The 22,160-nt window shown below is 33.9% G+C and overlaps 3 protein-coding genes across 6 annotated transcripts; 1 reads left to right on the forward strand and 2 right to left on the reverse strand.

Moving 5' to 3' along the window:
• Positions 1-1,225: 1,225 nt before the first annotated feature.
• LOC142637946 (uncharacterized) lies at positions 1,226-8,160 on the forward strand. 4 transcript variants are annotated; one of them, XM_075811930.1, is made up of 6 exons: positions 1,226-1,362; positions 2,375-2,465; positions 3,066-3,521; positions 3,671-5,669; positions 5,840-6,046; positions 7,610-8,160. In XM_075811930.1, the coding sequence occupies exons 3-6, from the start codon at positions 3,151-3,153 to the stop codon at positions 7,925-7,927; spliced, it is 2,895 nt and encodes a 964-aa protein (XP_075668045.1). In that variant the 5' UTR covers positions 1,226-1,362; positions 2,375-2,465; positions 3,066-3,150; the 3' UTR covers positions 7,928-8,160. The 4 variants fall into 4 exon arrangements, with proteins under 4 accessions (XP_075668045.1, XP_075668048.1, XP_075668046.1 ...); XM_075811933.1 differs by having other exon boundaries at positions 3,174-3,521; XM_075811931.1 differs by lacking the exon at positions 1,226-1,362 and adding an exon at positions 1,392-1,468.
• A 1,122-nt stretch (positions 8,161-9,282) lies between these two features.
• On the reverse strand, positions 9,283-9,843 carry LOC142640115 (embryo-specific protein ATS3A-like). The gene has a single exon (XM_075814209.1). The coding sequence runs from the start codon at positions 9,841-9,843 to the stop codon at positions 9,283-9,285; it is 561 nt and encodes a 186-aa protein (XP_075670324.1).
• A 2,261-nt stretch (positions 9,844-12,104) lies between these two features.
• On the reverse strand, positions 12,105-18,137 carry LOC142637919 (deaminated glutathione amidase, chloroplastic/cytosolic). Its single transcript, XM_075811885.1, has 9 exons — positions 17,858-18,137; positions 16,698-16,834; positions 16,338-16,466; positions 15,745-15,803; positions 14,683-14,795; positions 14,522-14,614; positions 14,327-14,429; positions 13,764-13,846; positions 12,105-12,435 (listed from the first exon to the last, which is right to left on the reverse strand). Exons 1-9 carry the CDS (start codon positions 18,095-18,097, stop codon positions 12,394-12,396), a joined length of 999 nt encoding a protein of 332 aa, XP_075668000.1. The 5' UTR covers positions 18,098-18,137; the 3' UTR covers positions 12,105-12,393.
• Positions 18,138-22,160: the final 4,023 nt, after the last annotated feature.

Below are 22,160 nucleotides of genomic sequence, written 5' to 3' on the forward strand. Positions count from 1 at the left end.
TTTTGTCTACACTCAAAATCAATTAGCATTCTTATTTTTATTTGTATGATATATATATGTGTGTGTGTGTGTGTGCGCGCGCGCGCACGCGCGCGTGGGGTTTGAATCCTAACTCTCCTCCTTCACTATCAACCTATCTCAAAAAAAGATAAAAAGACAAAGAGTAAGACTGTGGAGTTGAAGTTTTGCTATAAACTTGGTTGGAGTCTACAACCAACGATAGGAATAATTTATATACTACTCATTTCTTATATATACTAGTCTATACTCTATACTAGTACTATTTAAGGAGCTTTCCCTATTTGGATTCCTCATTTTCAGGGTTCTAAAATGCCCCTACATCCCTATGTTTAAGTAGAGATAAAACTAAAGGATAATTCGGTAAAAATACAACTCTAACTCCTACTAAAACATTGCCTAAATAGGGTCACTCTCCTGTTAATTTTCAAATTGCTTTATCCACTTATATATTAGGTTTTCAAAATAAAATTATATATATATATATCATTAACAATGGTTCAAAAATACTATCAATAAAGAATTTTTTTTAGGAATATTTATAAATAAAGTTGAGAGTGAATTACTCTTCAAAAAAAAAAAAAAGTTGAGAGTGAATTACATTTTAATTCATATATCTTAGTAATTTCAAATTACATCCTAAAATTTCAAAAATTTTAAATTAATTAATGAAATTTGATAAGAAATACTATTATAATTTTTTTTGACAGTCAATACTATTACAAATTAAACCCAACAATATCACAAGTTCAAATTGATTCTCAATAAAAAAGAAAAACAAATAAATTAAACCCTAGAATTTTCGGATTTGATTGGAGATTTAAATTAATATGATTTCAAAATTTTTTGACTTACACAATTAAATAAATTTATGAATTAATTTAAAATTATAACGTTAAATGAAAGTACTAAAGTATAGATTTAGCCATATTAAAACTTAAAAGTCACGATTACTTATCAAAACTCATAAAACTTTCCATTATTAGCCCCACAACACCTCTCAATTTCAACTACACTGCACTCGAGTACCGCTGATAACTATTCCATCAAATCCCGCTCCTCATCCGCCTTTTCCGCGTAATCAAAAAATTTTAAATTTTAACTCTCGGACCAAAATACCCTCCAAATTCTCCCCCAAAAAAAAAAAAAAAAGGTTCCTTTCAGACACGGACCTCTCTCTTGCCTTTGCCTTTGCTTTTTTCTCTTTCTCGTTACACTCTCTTTTTTGTTCTTTCATTTTCAGTCATCATTAAAATCACACACAATAAATGCACCGTCAAATCTCACTGATTCAAAAACTTCAATGCCGGCTGAATCTTAACGCCGTTAACTAACTTCGACTCAGTAAATTCTCTCTCTCTCTCTCTATTTATTCAATTTCCCTAATAAATCGAAACTCTGAGTTGGATTTTGTTTTTTGAATTTTGAATTGTACAATCGACCAGAAATGGTAGGTTAATAACTCCCACACTGTGTTTTTGTTTGGTTGATAGGATTTCAAAAAAAGAAAGAAAGAAAAGAAACTAATAAGAGATATTTTCTTTGAATTATTCTTTGATTTCTTTAATTTTTTATTCCCGTTGCTTTACTGGATTCTCTTTCTACAAGAAAAGTACTAGAACGGGAAATTTTTTGTTTTTTGACCAGAAAAGCAGAGTTTGGAATTGTAAGTCTTTTTTTTTTTTCTTTATGTTTTTTCTTTTTTCGTTTTTTGGATTCTGTTTGGTTGCCGAGAAAATCAAGGAAATGGAGTGGAGTTTTAACTTTTAAACTTACGATACCTTGCGACTTTAGTTTTCTACATTTTGAAAAATTTCCGGCCATTTTCGTTTAGTTTCTCGGCAGCCAAACAGTTCTTTCTTAGTTGTAGTACTGGTAGTTGCAGAATTTGACAATTTGTAGAAAAATAATGAGAGATATACCTCGATCTTGTCGAATCCCGAAAAGGCTTTTATATAGTTTGATTCTTTTTTGGTGTCAGAGAGTAGTGGATGGGCTTTCAGGGTAGTGAGAGTGATGAGGGCAATTTGGTCTTTTTGGACCACTAGCCTTAGCTTCATGGATTCTAAAAAAGTAGTATAGGGTTATTGAATCAGAACTCTGAGTCTCTCTGACACACATGATTTGTAAATTGTGAAGCATATTAATATATATATTTTTTTGTTTCATTTTTATTTATTTTTTAATTTTTAATTTTGTAAACTAGTCGTTGGCAACGGTACCTGAAAACTCTTCATAAAGATTTCCTAGTATTTAGCAACGTTTTTTTTTTTTTTGGTTTAAATAAATATTTTCATTAAAAAAGCCTACAAATACTTTGTTCAGTTTATTAATCTGACTTTTTTGGTGGGTGCAGGACTTGTTTAGATAATCACTTTTGTTGGAGCTCTGCTCTGTTCCTTCAACATTCAAATTTGCTTTGAGGATTTTCTTTGCAGCTAAAAAGGGTAGGAAGAAGTTCCTGAAAATGTTATTTTATTTTATATATTATTATTTGCAGTGTGTTGCTTTTATCTTTGTGATTGGTGTTATAGTCCCAAGTGTTTTCGGCATTCAATTTTGTGTAAAATCATGAAATGGGTATGTGGGATTTTTGGGTTTGGGTTGATTTTTGTTTTTGTTGGGTTTTTTGGAATTGGCAATTTGATATAATGAGTCCTCTTGTAGATAAATATGTTCTTCGTCTACAGAGTCAAGCTGCTAGGCCGTTAACGGTGTGGTTTTTTTTTTCCCCTCTAAATAGTTGTTTGGCTGCTTGGGAAATGTAGGAGAAGGTTTTGTTTTTATTAAATTATAAATGGGTTTGTACGAAATAGATTATTAAGGGAATGCTATTATTTCAGCCACTGTTATTGCTTCACTGTTCAGTTCTTAAGGTTACTCTCATAATTATTATTCTCATGCTGCATGCTGTCATGCTTTATTTTCGTCCAAAATAAATTTTTTTTATAATTTCTTCCTCTGTTCACTTTTCATATCCTTTTCAATATTTTCAGCAATCTCAATCATGATTTGGTGTGTTTCTGTGTTTCTTTTGTTTATGTCAGATTCAGTGAGATCTCATTGGCTTTAGAGCTTGGCCTAAAATATCAAGGCTAAAGATTGGAAACTTTCATGAGCTAAGATTTACTCATGAAGAAGCTGTTCTTTTTTAGATCATCTGCATCCAGCAACGGGAGCGTCGATGGGGTTTCTCCACCATCAAAAGATAAGAGAGGTTATGGGGAGAACCCGTTGGAAAGTGGGATGAGTAGTAAAGCTAGTGACAGAGGTGATAATAGTTTCAGGAGTCCCAGGAACTTGTTTTCCAAATCTCGAAAGCAAGTATCTGATAGCCAGAGCTCTAGTTCCAGTTCAGGTCTTAGAAGGAGCCGCTCATTGTCATCAACTGCCTTAAGTGGAAGGCTGGGACAAATGGATTTGTTTTGCGTCAATGATTTAAGTAGATCTCCTTCTAGTAGTGCAAGTAGCGGTCGACATCAGCAATGTGATCATTCATCTCGGTGAGTCTACATTTATGAACCTGAACTTGTTAATGAAGCTTATTTAATTGATATGAACTTCGTTTAAAAATCATTTTTATCAATTTGGCAATCCAGTATTAGAATTTGCTTCTTGAGACTGACTTTAATGAGCTTCCTTTATGTGTTAGTCGTCGTGCTTATACTCCTGAGAGGCAATATAAGGCAAAACAATTTGAAGAGCCAGCTATTCAAAATGCTCGCGGATTTGAGAGGCCTGGTTCTGCTGGTTCCTCCAGAACCTACAATGATTCGTCATCCATGTGCTCTAGCAATATTTCAAGTAAGGTTGTGGACCGCTACATTGATGGGGAGCAGCAGCAGGAAAAAAGCAGGACTAATAACCGTTCTTCACAGAGAAATTATAATGGAAATGCTGGGAGGCTTCCCCCACGAGTTCAGTATACAGCACCTACTTCCCCAACAGATAGTTCCAATGATAAACCAAGGGCTTGTTCCGTTAGGGAAGCTAAAAGTTCCCGGCTTCGTTTCTCATCTAAAGATTGGACAGAAAGAGGATTTGGGCATGAATCTCCCAAGAGACTTGCCAAGAATGTTGTTGAGAGACTCTCCCAGTCTAATGTTTTCCCCAAAACAAGTTCAAATCAGTTTGACCTTGATGTTCCAATCACGATTGAAGATATCTATGGTAGACCCTTGGATAGGTGCTTCAATGCAAATTCAGATGTGGTGGCTGAAAAGATTTATCCACTGGATGAACCTTATGAAACAGTTAATGGGTATCACGAGGATGTTAACTCTGGCTTCCTGGGGCAGAATCTTTTTCACAGTGGTAAAAGTGAGGATGTGAACTCTGATGAAATTGAAGATGACACTGATGCAGGACTAAGAATAAGATCCAAAGAAGCTGAGCAAAGGGTCATGCTTCTCTCTGAAGAACTTGAGCAGGAAAGTTTTCTTCGAGATTGTGGGTTTGATGTCTCATCGTTGATTCAAAAAATTAGAGACCTAACAGAGGATAGGATAAGCTTGTCACTTGAGGTTTCAAACCTTTTACAGTATCAAATTGCTGAGAGGGCTTCTGCTAGGGAAGAACTCAGATGGGCAAAGGAAGAATTAGAGGCCCGAACCCGACGATTAGAGAAAGAGAAGAATGAGTTGCAGTCAGGATTGGAAAAGGAGTTAGACAGAAGGTCAAGTGACTGGTCATTCAAGCTTGAGAAGTATCAGTCAGAAGAGCAGAGGCTCCGTGAGCGAGTTAGGGAGCTTGCAGAGCATAATGTCTCACTACAAAGGGAAGTTTCATCCTTTGACGAGAGGGAAAGAGAGAGCAAAAGCATAATAACAAATTCAGCGGAACAACTTCATGACCTCACCACAAGTGTGGAAGAACTAAAAGTGGATAATGAAGACTTACGACAGAATCTCTCTGAACTACAGGAGAAATATAGAGCAGCAGAAGAAGACCGTGAATGCATCCATAAAAATTTTGAAGAGAAGGATAAAGAGTGCAAAGAGCTGCATAAATCTATTTCAAGATTACTAAGAACTTGCAGTGAACAAGAGAAGACGATTGATGGGTTACGAGAAGGTTTTAGTGAGAAACTTGGGGAGGATCAGACACTGGAGAAGTTTGATAAGCATATGGCGAAATTACAGATGGAGCAAATGAGGCTGACTGGAGTAGAGCTTGCTTTGAGAAGGGAATTGGAATCTTGTAGGCTTGAAGTTGATTCTCTTCGACATGAGAATATATACTTACTAAACCGCTTGAAAGGAAATGGGAAAGAAAATTTTGCTTTAACTTTCAAGCTAGATAAAGAAATGTGGACCCGCCTCTGTTGCTTACAGAATCAAGGGCTATTGATGCTAAATGAGAGCACCGACTTATGTTCAAAGTTACTGGAATTCATCAAAGGGAAAGCAGGCCAATTTCTTCCAGATGCTAAGCATGGTCTGGAAGTTATCAAGAATGGTTTAGGTGCACAATTTGTTGTTGAAGCTGAGGTGAAACTTCAGGGATTCAAGCGTGGAACTGAGAGCCTGACAAGGAGTTTGCAGATGATGTCTACTTTGTTGCATGAGAAGTCCACTCCGGGTGCTTCCAAAGTACAGTCACAGTGCGCTGATGCTGATGGATTGGTGCAACAAAATGATCAAACATCAGAGGTTAATTGCTGCTAATTTGTTATTTTAGACCAGAATGTAGAATACGAGGTTCTTCATTGTTTATGACCTATGTGTTTTTATACCCTTGTTAACATGTTTACTTGAATTGATCTGGGATTGGTGAGTTGTTTTTGCATTGATGCTGATTGTTGGTGTTTTTTATTATATAGGATGTTATAAGATCTGAGCTTAAAGCAGAAACTTTACTTACTAGTCTATTGAGAGAGAAGCTGTATTCTAAAGAGCTGGAAGTTGAGCAGTTGCAAGCTGAACTTGCAACAGCAGTAAGAGGCAATGACATTCTCAGATGTGAAGTCCAAAATGCACTAGATAACCTTTCCTGTGTCACTCATAATTTGAGGGATCTTGAACTTCAGGTAATTCTATACTTCCATCTCCACTTTGGAAAGTTGTATTTGGAAAAAGGTGAGGTTTTAAAAACTGTACTCTGGTTGGAAAAGTGCGGTTCTAAACTGCCCTCCCTAGTGGACACTTAATCCTATTAATCCATGTGTATTGTGTATGCATGTGTTTGCTGTTTATATTACTTATTTGATTGTCTATCTTTGTTTCCCACTCTTCTGTTTATTTTCTGATGGAAGTTGATATGTCTAACTTTCTATGCATACTTCTTTTTCTATGTGATTGTATATCTACTTGTGCGTAACCTGGGCTTACTTAAAGTAACGAGGTCAACTAATGGTATGTTTGGTTAGATGGATTTAGTTCTGGACTAAGACTAGAGTATGGTTAATGCAAGGTAGAACAACAAAGAGATGTTATAGAATAAAGAGACTTCGGAATAAGATGGATTAATATGTACATTGAATGTATTCATAGTAGTGGTAGGATTTGGAACTAGCAATAGTTAAGATTGGCTAGGGAACGTTGAAAGCTAATTGTTTTCATTATCTTTGAGAGATATTCATAAGGGTGACTGGTGAGCATGTATGTGTTGTGAAACATGCTTTGTGGTTTCAACCGCTTGGCAAGAAGTTGAGGTTACGATTAAGTTCAGTAGTATGGTGGACTTGGTCTTAGTACCAATGATTAACCCAATGAAGATGGGTTCATGAGCTATTATTTTCATAGGTGACATACTGGACAAAATTGATTTAGGTGTTATTTTATTCATGTGTGTATTTCCACTAGAATTTGCATCTTGTTTGCATTGAAATTCTGGTTGTCTCTGAACTTATTCAATTCTGGTCATATTTTTTTGTGAGTAGTTTCTAGTAAAGGCAGAACCAACTACATTAAGAAGCTAAAAATTGTTTGTTAGTTGAGTATTGATGTGCTTGAAGATACAGTATTTGTTTCATTAAAATACACATTGGAATCAGGGCACTAGATAATTTCATGAAGATGCACTGCGAATTATACTAGAAGTGGATCACATCCACTGCAGTTATTTCAGTGGCAATTAGGATTTGATTATAACTGAAGCTGGAACAGCGTGCGCACACACACATATATATATAATTGGTAAGTTGCACACACACCTGGTGCGTCTTTAACCCACAACTTCACTTTACATCCATTATTATGGGAAGAGGATGTCATATGAGCTAAGAGTTCATTGGCAGGTACAGTAACATTTTTATATTGCGTTTAAGGTCTGATGGCATGACACTTGCACATCTGTGCTATATACTTGATACAGCTTTCTCCATTTTATTCACCTTTGTTTAGGCATCCTTTTGGTTTCTACCTTGTGTCATTGTACTTGGAAGTAATGTCCTAGGAAGTATTTTCACCCTCAAGAGCTTACGATATTTTGCAAATAGATAGTGTACTCCACTTGTATATCATCTAACCAATTGATGCTTATGAAATTTTACAGTATTGCACATTCACTTCTTGAAAGTCTATCACTAGTTCCTAGTATTCCTAGTCTTTGCCTTGTCAAACTTCAAAAGTTTCTTTCTCCTTTACAACAGATGATGCAGAAGGATGAGAACTTAAACCAGCTTGAAAGCAACCTTCAAGAATCGTTAAAGGAATTAACAATTATGAGAGGGATACTGCCAAAAGTTTCAGATGAGAGAGATTTGATGTGGGAGGAAGTGAAGCAATACAATGAGAAGAATATGTTATTGAACTCAGAGGTTAATGTACTGAGGAAGAAGATAGAGGCCCTTGATGAAGACGTCCTTCTGAAGGAAGGTCAGATTACAATCTTAAAAGACTCCCTAAGGAAAAAACCTTTTGATCTTCTTGCCAGCCCTGATTCTTTGCAAGATTTCCTGCTGGAATGATAGCTGGATATTTCGTTAGGGAAGATAAATCACTGTCCATAGTCCAATACTTTTGTGCTTGAGGCTGCTCCTTCTTTTCTAGCTTTTATTTCTTTTCCTTTTACTTTGATTGAAGGCCTTGATAAGGAGTAAAAGAAACATACCGTGATTCTTGTGATTGAACAGTTACACTAAATTGTATGTAGTTGGCTTCCCAGCTTAGCAATACCAGAAGAATTTGTCTTTGCAGTTCATTTTACTCTTGTAAGAATGCCTTTCCCTTTTTAGTTCTTTAGTTCCTTGATTGTGCGGAGGAAAAAGCTCTTGTTTGGTGACAATCAACAAGATGTCGTTTTAAGGACCATAAAATGATGATGTATTGTTACCATAAAACGTGGTTTGAGTTAAGATGTTGACTAAATTATTACAATTAGATTTCCTTCAGGTAAAGAATGTCACGAAGGTTTTCATTATTTTCTTCAAAGTCTTGCAAGCACAAATATTTGTTTCCTTGGAATGTTTGTCCAAAACTCTTTTACACCTTTAAAATATAAAAGGAATATAAAAGACACCTAAATTTCTTTTCTTTCCTACAACGGTGCGATTCATTCTCCAGATTTTTGTACTTTAGTCATTTCATATACCAACCAAATTTGTTTCCCAAGAAAATTTAATTAAAACACTTCATTTCTCCCAATCTATTAGGAGTGTGTATGAGTTGGATTGGGTTGGGTCGAGAGAATTTTTTAACTCAACCCACCATGGTGGGTCAAAATAAATTCAACCCAATCTAACCCAACCCACATGGGTCGGGTTGAACCCATGGGTTGGAAATTTTTATTTATTTATTTATTATTATTATTATTATTAAATTGATTAAAAAATATATAAATATAAATATATTAAACAAATCCAAAGATTAGTATCATTGTAACTTCTTAAAGGCAAACAACACTAATGACTAAACAACAATAGTAATTTACTAGGGTTTGTGTGAACTAATTGACTTTTATATAGGATAGGAAGAGCTAGTTATTTTTTAAAAATTATTAATTATATAATATATATATATATATTTAAAAATATATGGGTGGATCGGGTTGGGTTTGGTGAGTTTAAAATTTTATGACCTAAACCCAACCTGACCTGCTATCAAAAAAAATTTTATAACCCAACCCAACCCAACCTACCAAGGCCTAAAAACCGACCTAACCTAGCGGGTTGGGTTGGGTTGGATCAGGTTGGGTCGGGTCGGTTTTGGCAACTTGACAAATTGGCTGCACACCCTACAATCTATTATGAAAATCAAAAGTAAGCCTTGGAAAGGCTTATTTATTTGATTGATACATCAGTCTGACGATGTAAATACATTTCCACTAGTCCTTCCTACTAAAATCTGCAGCATGAGGCAAAAAAGCTCCATTAGAGTGACAATAATCAAACCCATACCATACATTCTCTGGCACCAATGTCCTAAAATAGAACATGTAAGAAACTGGCACCACATGGCCACCATCCTGGGTATGAAGTACCTTCACCCAACCAGGTCTCCAATTATCTGACCCAACTTTCTTAAGGTACAATGAGCACACCCTTTGACTCATGCATGGTCCACTTGCTTTAAACATGTCAATGGCACAACGTTCAAACCCACTATATGCACCACCTTGTTTCTTTAAGCCACCTTTTGGAGCATATAACAACTTGGGATTCTTTAGATGCTTCACAATGATCAAATTTCCCAATGAGTCGCTGAATCGGACACTCACATGATCTGTGGTATCGGCTGATGGTGCACAAGTTGTCTGAATCTCAATTGAGTATGAGCAATTTTTTTGGGACCCCAGGAGTGCCTGATTGTTTGGCTTGTTTCCAAAGGCTGGTGAGAAAATTGTGATAGAAACAATGAAAATGAGTAGAATACTTGTCCTCTTCATTGGAGGTCTATGTTTCTCCTATGTGGTGAATTGTGTGTTTGGTGAAAGGAATTCTCATGTATATAGTGCAATGTATAGCCGTATAGGTCTTCTCTAGCTAGATTCTCAGGATATAAAGAGGAGACAAAAAGGTTAGATTCCCACTAGTCAGTCAGTTGAAAAAAAAAGTTTGTGCATCTTTTAACTGTTTCACATAAATGATCTACTTTGTCCAAATCATACGGCTAGATTTTGCTGACATGAACAGAGATTTGTTGGGTGACTATGATTTGTCCATTATTTAAGATATTTTGGAATCATCATCGTACTGACATTATATGAAATTTATTTATGAAAGAAGTGGATAAAAGTATTTGTCATAGAAAAAGTCAGAATTTTAAAAACTTTATATAAACAAACAAGTTAACTTTAGACAGAAATGTTGTAACTTATCTGCAAAAATGACGTTCTTCCTTTACATTCCATGGAATTGATTGATTCATGATATGTATAATTATGATAAAAGAAGAGTATTTTAAGAAAGTTTTTAAGAAGAATTAAAAAACTGTCAAAACAGTTACATACTTTCACAATTTTTCATAAAATTTTTTTAAAAATAGTTTAGGAATGTATGCCCTACTTTAGTAAAATCCATAAAAGAATGCTATTTCAACTACTGTTGGCTGCCACCTTATTTTTTAGCCAGAGTTGGTATCTGCACTTACAGCATATGTGTGGCCAACTCTGTTACTGGTATTAGAGATGAAAGTAAGGCCATCCATGTAAATTTGAGCTTTATAAAGGAATTATATAAATCACAACTTGGATGTTGCTGTGAAGTTAAATTCAAATGCTGAGAAGGAAGACAGTCATTAAAGATAGATATCAGAAAGTAACACTAATGACATCAGAAAGCGCCTTCTAATCCACTTTCAAAAATATTCTCTAGGGGTAATACTATAGTACAAAAGTAGATTTTATCTACTTAACCTTTTATTTACCAAAAAAAAGAAGAGTAGATTTTATTCTCATGGAAGGATAGGAGGGCGGGAGACTCTCATTTACAAGAATTCCCTGCTAAATTTTGAGGAGGATAGACTAGCTTAGAGCTCATTCTTAGGCCTTTAATGTTATGGTCATTGCCAGTCATCTATGGTGGTATTAGTGATTCTGATGGGGAAAACCTTAGTTCGGAAATTAGAATACATAAGTATAGTACATTATATAATAATTCAAGGAAACATAATGCATTTTACATTAAATTATTATATAATACGAGATATTTTGTAAATAATGTAATATGTGGTTGAAATTTGTTTCTAATTCTCTTTACAAACGGTTCATTCTTTATATGTCTTGAATAACCTAAAGAGGAAGCATATATAAATAAAGACATCACTTATGTTAGAAAAAAAAAAAAAATACAAGACTTTAATAACTTAAGAAAAATGTAATTTTATAAAAAACCTACCAACATTATGCTAAAAAGGTAACATAATTGTCAATGAAGCAACTTCTCTTTTTTCATAAACCTCTCCTCCGGACACATCACTTAAGTGGACTGAATGGACTGAACTGGATCGAAATAGACCAAATAGACTGAACTGAACTGAATGGATTAAAATGGATTGAACTGGACCTAATGCACTAAGTGAACCGAAATAGACTGAAGTGGACCAAATGGACTGAACTGGAGCTAAGTGGAGCAAAAGGGACCGAATTAAACTAAATAGACTGATATGCTACACTTTAGTTTTTAAATATTATATAGATAAATTTTTAAAAAATAGTAGCACTATATATTGAAAGTGATGAACTTCTTCTCAAAGAAAGTGATGGAATTAAATCCTATTATTTGAAAAATAAAATAAAGGCAAGTACACTTTATTTGTTTACAGGGCCTTCCGCATGACTTGGGACTTGGGAGGCTCTGGTTTGGTATGATACGAAAGTGGGCAGAACGAAAAGCCTCTTTTATGAGAGAGAGAGTGGATTTGAACAGGTGATGCCGTGATGGTACTAGAAACGATATTCATTTTTAAGGGTTTATCATTTTCGTGACTGTGGGCTGGTTGATCATTTAAATCTCATTTGTTCTTAAGGAATCGTCAAAATAATTTCCTTTTAATTGGTAAATTTTCTAAATTACATACGCATCAATGGGTTTTGAGAACACTATCTCACCTTTCAACAATTCTTTCTAGATTTAAAAAAAAAAAAAATCATTTAGATTAGAGTTCAATCGCATGATACCTTATGTTTAAAAATAACAAAATACAGGATAATGAAAAACTCACATCAATTACGGTAAAATTAAAATAATAAGTAATGTCTCCTTAAAATATAAGAAAGCAATAATCCAAATCTAAATGTATAAACATCGATCAGGCTACAGCTCGCCAATGAAGGAAATCATGGCTTATTAGCAAATTCAGATCCCATAATAGTCTTATTCTCCCCAATAAATTCAAGCAAGTAGTTGTGTTATCTTACATAAAGAGTACAACAAAGCTTCAAATGGTTCTCTCGTGTACCATCTGGATTGCCGCGATACAGGACCATGTCCAAAATTTACAGAGATGCAGATTTCCAGAATTCAATGGGCTTCCGTTGCTGAAGAACGATATTCAATTAGAAATATATAGTTAAAGAAAAAAAAAAATATTAACAGAAGGGAACCTTTTATTAACTATATATGTTTTCTTGATAAAATAAAAACTACAATTTTATTTTAGAGGGAATAAAACTACGCGCACATTCAGAAAAGCTCACAATCTCACTGTGAGTATGAAGAAAGGTATATGCATGCACACGAGGATGCGCACACGAGCATGTACACGTCCACACATGCAAAAACGGTATCTACTAACGAAGCCAGGACATGCACGTGGGTGCACATGCATTTAAAATATGGAAATTTAAACCGATTTAACAGGAATCGTTCAGGTTCCACTAAAAGAGACCTTTTATATAAATTTCTCTAACATGTTAGGGTGTGTGTGTGATTACTATTTTGAACAATATAAATACTATATATTTATAAATAAAAAATTTATAAGATTGGGTAATGTGATCAGATTAGGTGAGGCAAGATGGGGCTTTAGGATAAAAATTCCGTCTACTGTTCAAATGCACTATACAGGACATGAAGCGGGACACATGTCCAAAATCCAAATCATGTTGGGATTAGTGCTCCAAGGCTTTATTCTTCATTGCAGGGCCAGGAGGGGTTCCACTCATCCCCAGAACATGGACATGGACAGGATGGGGATAGCCTAGCTTGCTTGGAAGAATGGAGTTCATGGCCTGACCCCATTACCATCCCTGCCTTCATTCGAGTTTTACTATCCAAGCTCAGTACATCAGGACAATGATAAACTTGGGCCGGGCTTAAGGGGTTGGTTTAATGGTTTCTAAGACCTTATGACATCTTGGGTTCAAAACTCCTTAGAATATTTTAGGGCCCCCTAAAGGATTCTTTTTCCTAGTTCGTGTGAGATGGGGATACTAAACACATCTAGAGCAATAATTGTGTGCTCGAAGAGCTCTGGATAACATGTTAGGAAGAAGTAGTAATATTAGTCCGTAAAGATCCAAATTTCTAGTGCTTGTCCTCGCAATGTCAATCAAACACACTTGTTAGAATACCATGCTAGCTTCAAGGATACAGGTCTATTGTCAACATCACATCCACCTAGTGTTGGGGTAGTATAATTGTGCCCAATGGGGCAGCTGGTCCACAGCTACCTAAAAAGAGAAAATTCCCACTCCAAGTGGATTACCAGCTAGGCAGTAAATTCAAACCATCCCACTTGAGCTCAGAAAAGTTTAGGAGAAAATTGTCTTATAAGTTAAAGACATCTGTCATCTACTCAATTATAAATTTTGCGGCTCTGTTTATTTACCATGGCTTGATTTTAGAAATTGGATTTAGAGCTTACCTTGGCAATTGGCATCTTTGCCCTCACTGAATCAATTAAGGACAAATCAATATCAGCCACAGCAATCCCAGTTGACAATCGATCTGAAACACAAAAATAGCAGCAAATGTGAACATTAATGTTGCTGCGGCTGCTAGTATCCATGCTACAGGCATTAAAACAATGTGACACCAGAAACTGAAGTAGTATTTTTCTGTAAAATAAATTCACATATAAAATTTTGTGACTTTTGGGAAGAGACAATTGCTCCAAGAATAAGCATCAAAGATGTCATATTGTATTTTGGAGGATGAATACAGTAATATTAAACTTACAAATGAGAAGATCTCGCATAGAACATCTGAAATCTATTCTAATCAATCTATATGCATGATCTACACTATGAACCACACTTGTCAACAATACAGCTAGTTAACCAACTGGCTTAGCAATTACACACACACACACACACACGGAGTTATTACAATAGTTAATTGATGAAAGACCAAAACTTCCAGTTTTATTAAGTAGCATCATCAATCAGAGGTGAAGCTTCAGGATGTACATAGGGAACTAGTTCTCACCGGGAAGTCGACCAACTACAGTTCCCCATGGATCAATAATTAAGGAGTCACCATAGCTTTCTCTTTTATCATTGTTCATTCCAGCTTGTGTGGCAGCTATGACCTGATAATGCATTCAAGACATCATTCACTAGATCTTAACGACGCTCTAACAAAATATTTTTCTGATACTGGAGATGAAAATGGATTCCATACATAGCATTGAGTTTCAATTGCACGAGCACGAAGAAGAATCTCCCAGTGTGCCTCACCAGTTACTTTAGTGAAAGCCGAAGGTACCAATAGAACCTGCAGATTTGTGAGTGTTAGATTCAGCACAAGCCATTAAACTACAAAGCTGAAAAATCCATTTGTACCTGTGCATCATGCTGGAACCTAAGCTGCTGGTAAATCTCTGGGAATCTTAAATCATAGCAAACTGTCAGACCCAAACGTCCGATGGGGCTGTCTACAGCAACGATATCCTTCCCTAAAGACATATTATAGCTTTAGTTATTTAGATGCCAAAAAAAAAAATTAAATGTGAACATTTTTTAGTATTACAATACAGATTGTCCAAAATGTTAAGCCATTAGGGTTCAAGTGATAGCCCAGTGGTAGTGACATTATTTGTGGTTTGTCCCCACCTCCTCTCCCCCACTATCTACCTATCTCAAAAGAATATTAAGCCACTAGGTAATGAGTCTAACAATGTATATCAAGGTCACACACACTAACACCTTCATCCCACAAAATGTAGCAGGAAACAGCATGTGGATCCCAAAAAATAAGTAGAAACATAATACCAAAATAATTTCTGAAAAGAGAAACTTCCAAGACTAGAATCAAAGACCTCATTAATAACTAAACTTTGTTACTTTACCAACCCAAAAAAAAAAAACAGAGAAACTTTGTTACAATGTTGGAGAACCAATTTCCTTAAAGTTTCAGCCATTAAGAAATAAACCCAACAATATATAGCAAGTTCACACATACTATACTAACCTCTCTTCCCCACCCCCCCTCCCCCAAAAAAAAAAAATCCCAACAAGCACTACAGTACAGTCTATACTTCCTGTAATTAATACATGGATCACATGGTGAGTTATGAGTAAAGAACTGATCCCCCAAATATGAAAATATAGTTAACAAACCATATAAGAAAATTATTCAAAAGGAAAAAAAAAAAAAAAAAAAAAAAAAAAGAAGAAGAAGAAGAAGAAGAAGAAGATAGAACCAAGAAACTAAGGACTTCAAGATTTTATCCAGATTAACAAGAAGGTATGCCTTTAGCTTAACATAGATTCGCAAGCACTCAAGATCAGGAGAGATACTGATATCAAAAGGATTCAGCTAAAAAAAATTTATTTAACAACAACCATTATATGGAAACAGATGGGTACATAACGCTTTTTCATTTATTTATTTATTAAATTTACCCGCTTCTGTAAAGCTACTTTCCTTGTATACTCTTCCGCCAGGAACATCCACATCAAACCTAAAAACAGAAAATAAATATTTCATTAAAAGTACAATGTTGACAAAATTATATCATGATAAACACAGGCAGCACAATTGCCGAATTAAATTTATGAAAGGAGACATTGCTCTTGTTAATTTGAATAGATGGAGGCAATGGGTTTTGATCCCCAATATTGGGAGGTGTGGTGGCAACTAAACACAAGGATTGCACTTGGCATTTTAACTCAAGGAAAGCTAACATGAATTATATTCTTTCAACTTGATAATTCCTTCCTATTCCCAGACATTTCCAGAGACAGAGAGAGAAAGAATAACAGAACCATGTAAAAAATATGTGCAGGGCATTCCTATGAAACCAAACATGTGTGCATTGTTAAGGAACGGCTAACATTTCACCAAGGGGAAGAAAATATAAAAGAACATTTCAGCAAACTCAAATTAGAACTATCTTAGACAAAAAAAAATCTATATAATGACAGTTCAATAACAAGGAATGACTGGAAATGAACCAAAAAAAAAGCCCTCTGAAACAAAAGATTAATTATCTTACAAGTGTATCTTGCGATAAGTGCTTCTAATGTTCCCAATATCATCAATCACAACATGTGTGTTATGCAGGTGTTCATCATCAGATCCTTTTTCCTGGAAGCCTCCAAGTGACAACCAAATGCTGGATTCTCTGTGACGATGCATGACAGACCATAAATCAGTTACAGGAATAAATAAATCTTTCAAAAGCCCATTTCTTCCAACTCAAGAATGATAAAAGAAGGTAAAGAAAGAGGACGTGATTGACAACTGTAACCTCATTTCAAGAATGAACACTAAAGAATTATCAAAATGATTCCAACCAGAGAAGGGTACAAATATAAGTTTAGTAAACTGTGAGAGAGAGGTCAGGGTTTCCCACCTTGCTAGAGAGCAGTATCTTTGCATAATTGGTCCATCTAAAGGTTCTGCAATCTTGACACTATCGCCATCCCTCGCACCTACATAAGAGAAGGCTTCGGGGAGGCAAAGCAATTTCGCCCCAGCCGACACTGCTTCCTTTGCATAAAGAAACCCTTAAAATTAACATGGAATAGAATCAATAGAAACCATATAACATAAAATAAAATTAAAAAGTGCCTAAACCTTAATTAGTGGCCAGTTAAATATAAAATTAACAGAGTATCAGTTGGTATTCGATGCCCAGTCCCAAGCATGGAAAAAAAGGTTGACGGCCAGTGAAAAATTTATTAGTCACTTTATTATGAATGAATCAGTTGGTATTGACTTGAAAATTCCAATACTGATGCTAACTTGAATGCCAAATGTTGGCTTTTTATATAATGCAGTATCATCAACAAACAAGTTTACAGCGCACAAACTGTATAATGATACAACATAATACAGTAAAAATTAAACCAAATGTACTTGAGCAAACTGTGTATTAATGACTTCTTCAAAAACTTAACCTCACTAACACAAAGCCAATTCCACATGATGCCACACTATAATGACATCAATTTTGTTTAGAGGCAAAACTAAAGCCTTTTGATTCAAGGTATTAATCATGGGAAAAAGTAGCAGATGCCCTAAAGGCACTGATTTAGAATTTTTTTTTTAAATTTTATGGGAAAAGAAAAAAAGCTAACTAATTTTTTCGACTCTTTTTTATATTCTCTATCAAAGTAGCATAAAAACTTTTCTAAACCACGTTAACCGGACCCACTAATCATAACTTCCCATTTTTAAAACACTGTTCTCTTTTATAATCCTTCTTTTTATTCACAAATTTGCATTAGTTTCCTCATAAGTTCATAGTTTTAAAAATATTTCTTAGCAAAATAATTCACAAATTTGCAATTAGCAATTGTTATTTAAACTTAACAACAAAATAAATCAAGGAGAAATTATTGTGAGCTGAATTAAATAAATTCGAATGATTTTTTTATAACCAGCAAAATAAAATTACCATGAAAAAAAAATTCAATAAAAAATAGGAAAATCAAAACACGCAAGTTAGGATCGCGGTTATAGAGGAAAAACAAAAATTGACTTTGAGTGAGAGAGGGTAGTTAGTTTTACTTTGACGAGGCTCGAACAGGTGGCAAAGTTAACGGCGAGGTCGTTGACGGAGGTCATCTGAGCGGCGGCGACTCGGACTGAGTTAGAAGCGGCGGCCATGACTGACTCGGAGGTGACCGCACGTGCGAAACAGCGGGAGCGTGTGGGAGTGATGACGTGTCGATGGGTGAAGCCAATGAGGGGGGTGTGAGCGTAGAACTTGTTTGGCGTTAGGTGAAGCCAATTACTACAAATTGGCATCGTTTTCTCAGAGAGGGAAAGCTGCTATTTAGACTCATGTTAATGTTAGAAGACAACCGGTTTTTTTGGAGTTTTTATGTGTTTTTGCTAAATGGCCCTTTATTTTTTGCAATATCTATCATAGTATTTTTTTTAAAGTATGATTCAACTTATAACATTAACTCTTAATGATAGTTTTTTATTATTAGATTAAGATACCGATCGGTTTTTTGGTATAGGTCGTAATTGAATCTCAAATCTCTTATTAAATCCTTAAAAAATTTATCAGTTGAGTTAACTAGAATTCACATTTATCATAATACTTATTTTTATTTCGGGTGAAAATATTTGATTGGTGTCTAAAATTTGGACCAAGTATTTATTTTAGACCTTGAAATTTAAAATTTTCTTTTTTAGTTTTACAAAATATTTATTTCATTTTTTGTTATGGCTTTTTTTTATAAACATTTTTTTTTTTGTTATAGCTAAGTATCACATAACTTTGTCAAATTTTACTACGTAAACAAGAATTATAACAATAAATAGAATTTAGGGCCCAAAAAAAAACCATTTTCTAAATCCAAATCCTTCAAATATTTTATATATGGAAGACCATCTACCTAAACTCATTTTATTTATATATGAAAGACCACCCAACCATTTATCTTATAGTGAGTCGAGTCAAACAAGTTGTATCAAGTCGAATTAACTTTGGTTTCTAAAAAAAAAAAGTCGAATTAACTTTAAATTGAAAATTAATTTTAATAAAATTTAAGAATTAGTAAACACTTTTATACACAAAATTAAATAAAATTTCAATAGATAAAAAGACACAAACTTTATTTTTTATTTTTTATTGCCACCTCTAATAATTTGATAAGTCATAAGTTTACAATTTTTAAATAACTAAAGAGGAAGTTTTTAGTTGTTTAAATTGCATTTTGAATACTTGAAGTTTTGGGCAATTTTAATTTTTCTTCTCAAATTTTAAAAATTTGGATCCATAGCCCTAAAATTACATATCATTTGAATTTGAGTCCTTCTATCAATACACCATGATGAGTGCCAATTAAATGTCAACTAACCTAAAAAATAACGTTGTTTTTATTATTATTCAAAACTACGTCATTTTGAACCCTATCAAAACCATGTTAGACATTATTTTGATTAATTTGTTGAGGGAAGGACTAATTTGTTATTTAAATGCTTAATTTTGTTGAGGCTCTTCTATTTTTTTTTAGGGTAAATATTAATAATTTACACTTATTATAATTTGAGATTATTACATTTTTCAATTACAAATTTACCTGGAGGTGTGATGAGTGTTATGCCTATATTCAATCATATTATGCATTTCAAAACTACTGATATAGCCATCGTAGTGTGTTTTTTATATAATTTGCATCTATTATAATTTGGATTATTACATTTTCCAATCACAAAAAAATCTAGGGGCGTGATGAAAAGTTATTTCACATGCAAATGCATAATACTCATCACACCCCTTAAAGCACTTCCAAATCAATTCATATGGATATTACTTTAAGCATTTGATACATTATATGAACTTACATTAAGAGGATGGGGTACATTAAAGAGAAAGAGAGAAAGGGTAATAGATTTCATCAAAAGCAGGAAGCCTGTAACCACATATTTCATATTTACGCAATTTTCTAAACTTCCCTTGCCCTTCTTTTATCCCTTAATCCCCTTCCTAATCTCATATTCCTCCTAAAATGGTCATAGAAACAAATACCAATGCCTTGGTGCAAATCAAACTGACTAATGAATTCCGGACAAATAGTTTTTCCTGCTATCATCATCTAGGGCAGACCTCTCAGCTCCTAAGACAGGTAGAAAAAAAAAAATCATAGAAATCAACGCATTACCTAAAAATGTCAATTAGATTTCATGGAAAAGTAAAATGTAAAATAGTAAGTTCAAAGAATGCTAAAAAAAGAAAGATTCATGAAAAGTAAGTCTTCAACCATGAAATTTCTAAAGCATCAACGTGTAGAAAAAAAAGTTTATGGTTCCTTAGCACCCAAAGAAACCATTTTTCTTTAATTGAACAATGACCAAAAGAGAGAGTGTTTATTTACTCAATTCGTATCCAATGGAAATTGTAATGCTCACAGATGCCTCTCCCTTGGGCTTGTTCACATATATCATTGAAAATCCATTCTAAATCGAATTGTATATGAACAACAACTAGTTTTAATTTTCATGTGTATTGCATCATCCTATGAAGCAGGGGATCCCAATTAAATAAGAATTACTAATCGAATAAACATATAGATTTATGCATTTGAAGTGTTACCTATTAATTATAATAAAATCTGGGAGAGAGAGTTGCACTTACTTCGTATAATAATAACAGTGGCAGTGTTCCCCAAGGAAAGTGGCACCACTGCGTATGTTCCTGAAATAAAAGCTGTCATCAAAGTTTAGATAGACTAATATGCCAAAGCATGGGCATAAATTGTAATTTTTCAATTAAAGAAAAAGTGTAAGGCTTATTTAACTATAGAGTGAAGAACAAATAATATGCTAAACTTATACGAAATTTTTATCATATGTCATTGTTAGTGTCAAAATTTTTGGGAACTTACTTTAACAAATCGTAAAAACTTCATCATTGCTAGTGTCAAAATTTTTGGGAACCTACTTTAACAAATTGCAAACACTTCAATTTTCATTTTCAAAAACAAAGTCAGGGGAAAAAAAACCAAAAATGTATTGTTAGCAATATTCATTTAAATGCTACTCACTTTGATTTGGCTAGAAATATTCTTTAAGGGGTTAAATGTTGAAGGTTGAGGATGGTGCATCTAAGAAGACTCTTGCCTATCTGCCATGGCTATTGTAGTCACGTTGTAGTGGTCGGGTTTTGGGGTTGGTTTGTAGTTGTTGCCTTGTTGGGAAGGAGATAGAGTGAAAGAAGAAGAGTGAGGAGGTAGTTTTGGTGTGCAGTGTGTGCATAGGAAACGGATGAGCTTAATGTGGGTTAGTGGGAGGTTTAGATTTTTGGGATTTGTATATGTGTTCGGTTTTTGTTTTTTTAATAATTTGCACAAAAGATGGGAGTGTTATTTTTTTAAGAATTAAAAAAGAAGAAGAAGAAGTGGATGGATGGGGATTTTTTTATTTTTTATTTATAGTTAAACCTATTTAATTGATGTGACTAGCCTTTGAGGCTCTTCTATTTTTTGGGTAAGGGTTAATTTAGAGCATTTATTATAATTTGGGAGTACTACATTTTTCAATCACAAAAAAAAAAACCTAGGGGTGTGATGAGTATTATGTGCGGTACATAAGTAAATTAATAAGTTTTTTTTGTTAAAGGAAATGCTCCTAGAAATATTCTAAAATTTAGTAACTACACATCGACGTTTGTTTGTTTGTTTTTTGTTTTTTTGTCTTTTAACTTTTATGTATGGCAGTTATAATTTTTTGTCTAATCCTAAAATGTATTGGGTAAATCCTAAAATTTACCCATTTACTAAACATCCATAACATAAGTAAATAAAAGCTTAAATTTTAAATTTATGGCAGTAGATACATGTTTCTTTTAGTGTTGTTGTTCTTTTTTAAAAAATTTAATAACATTTATCAATTTTTGTTTAATCCAAAATTTTAATTTTTTAGTCCTAAAAGTTAGCCACTTACTACACATCCATAACAAAAGTTAAAAATAGTTTAAATTTCAAATATATCAACAACATCAACAACCTTTAAAACCGAGAAAAAGGTACGTAACATTTTTTATGAAGTAGTAAATTAATACTTATGGAAAAAAATTTAAATTGAATTTGACATAGAATTATACAGATAATAAATATAGTTTCTATTACGAAAGAAATTTTTTTACAACAATTTCTTAGATAACAACCACTTTATGTGAGGTTTAATACATATAATAGTTTTTATAAAGTCTCTCACCCGAACTTATCTAATATTTCATTCCAATGACTCCTCAATGCAATCCAAAAAATTTGTGCATACGTCAACTTGAGAGAGATAAAAGAATTAGTGTTAAACCAAGTATTTAAAAAAAAATTAATCAACAAACCAAAGTTAGAAT

Source organism: Castanea sativa, chromosome 6 (genome assembly GCF_040712315.1).
Source record: "Castanea sativa cultivar Marrone di Chiusa Pesio chromosome 6, ASM4071231v1".
Taxonomy (NCBI): domain Eukaryota; kingdom Viridiplantae; phylum Streptophyta; class Magnoliopsida; order Fagales; family Fagaceae; genus Castanea; species Castanea sativa.

Excerpts from the sequence above, each read along its gene's own strand:
- LOC142637946 (XM_075811930.1), top strand. The coding sequence starts at position 3,151 with ATGAAGAAGCTGTTCTTTTTTAGATCATCTGCATCCAGCAACGGGAGC. Across the intron at positions 5,670-5,839 it reads AAAATGATCAAACATCAGAG|GATGTTATAAGATCTGAGCT; the intron begins GTTAATTGCTGC and ends TTTATTATATAG. Across the intron at positions 6,047-7,609 it reads TGAGGGATCTTGAACTTCAG|ATGATGCAGAAGGATGAGAA; the intron begins GTAATTCTATAC and ends CCTTTACAACAG.
- LOC142640115 (XM_075814209.1), bottom strand. The coding sequence starts at position 9,843 with ATGAAGAGGACAAGTATTCTACTCATTTTCATTGTTTCTATCACAATT.
- LOC142637919 (XM_075811885.1), bottom strand. The coding sequence starts at position 18,097 with ATGCCAATTTGTAGTAATTGGCTTCACCTAACGCCAAACAAGTTCTAC. Across the intron at positions 15,804-16,337 it reads ACTTATCGCAAGATACACTT|GTTTGATGTGGATGTTCCTG; the intron begins GTAAGATAATTA and ends TTCTGTTTTTAG. Across the intron at positions 14,430-14,521 it reads CAATTGAAACTCAATGCTAT|GTCATAGCTGCCACACAAGC; the intron begins GTATGGAATCCA and ends ATGCATTATCAG.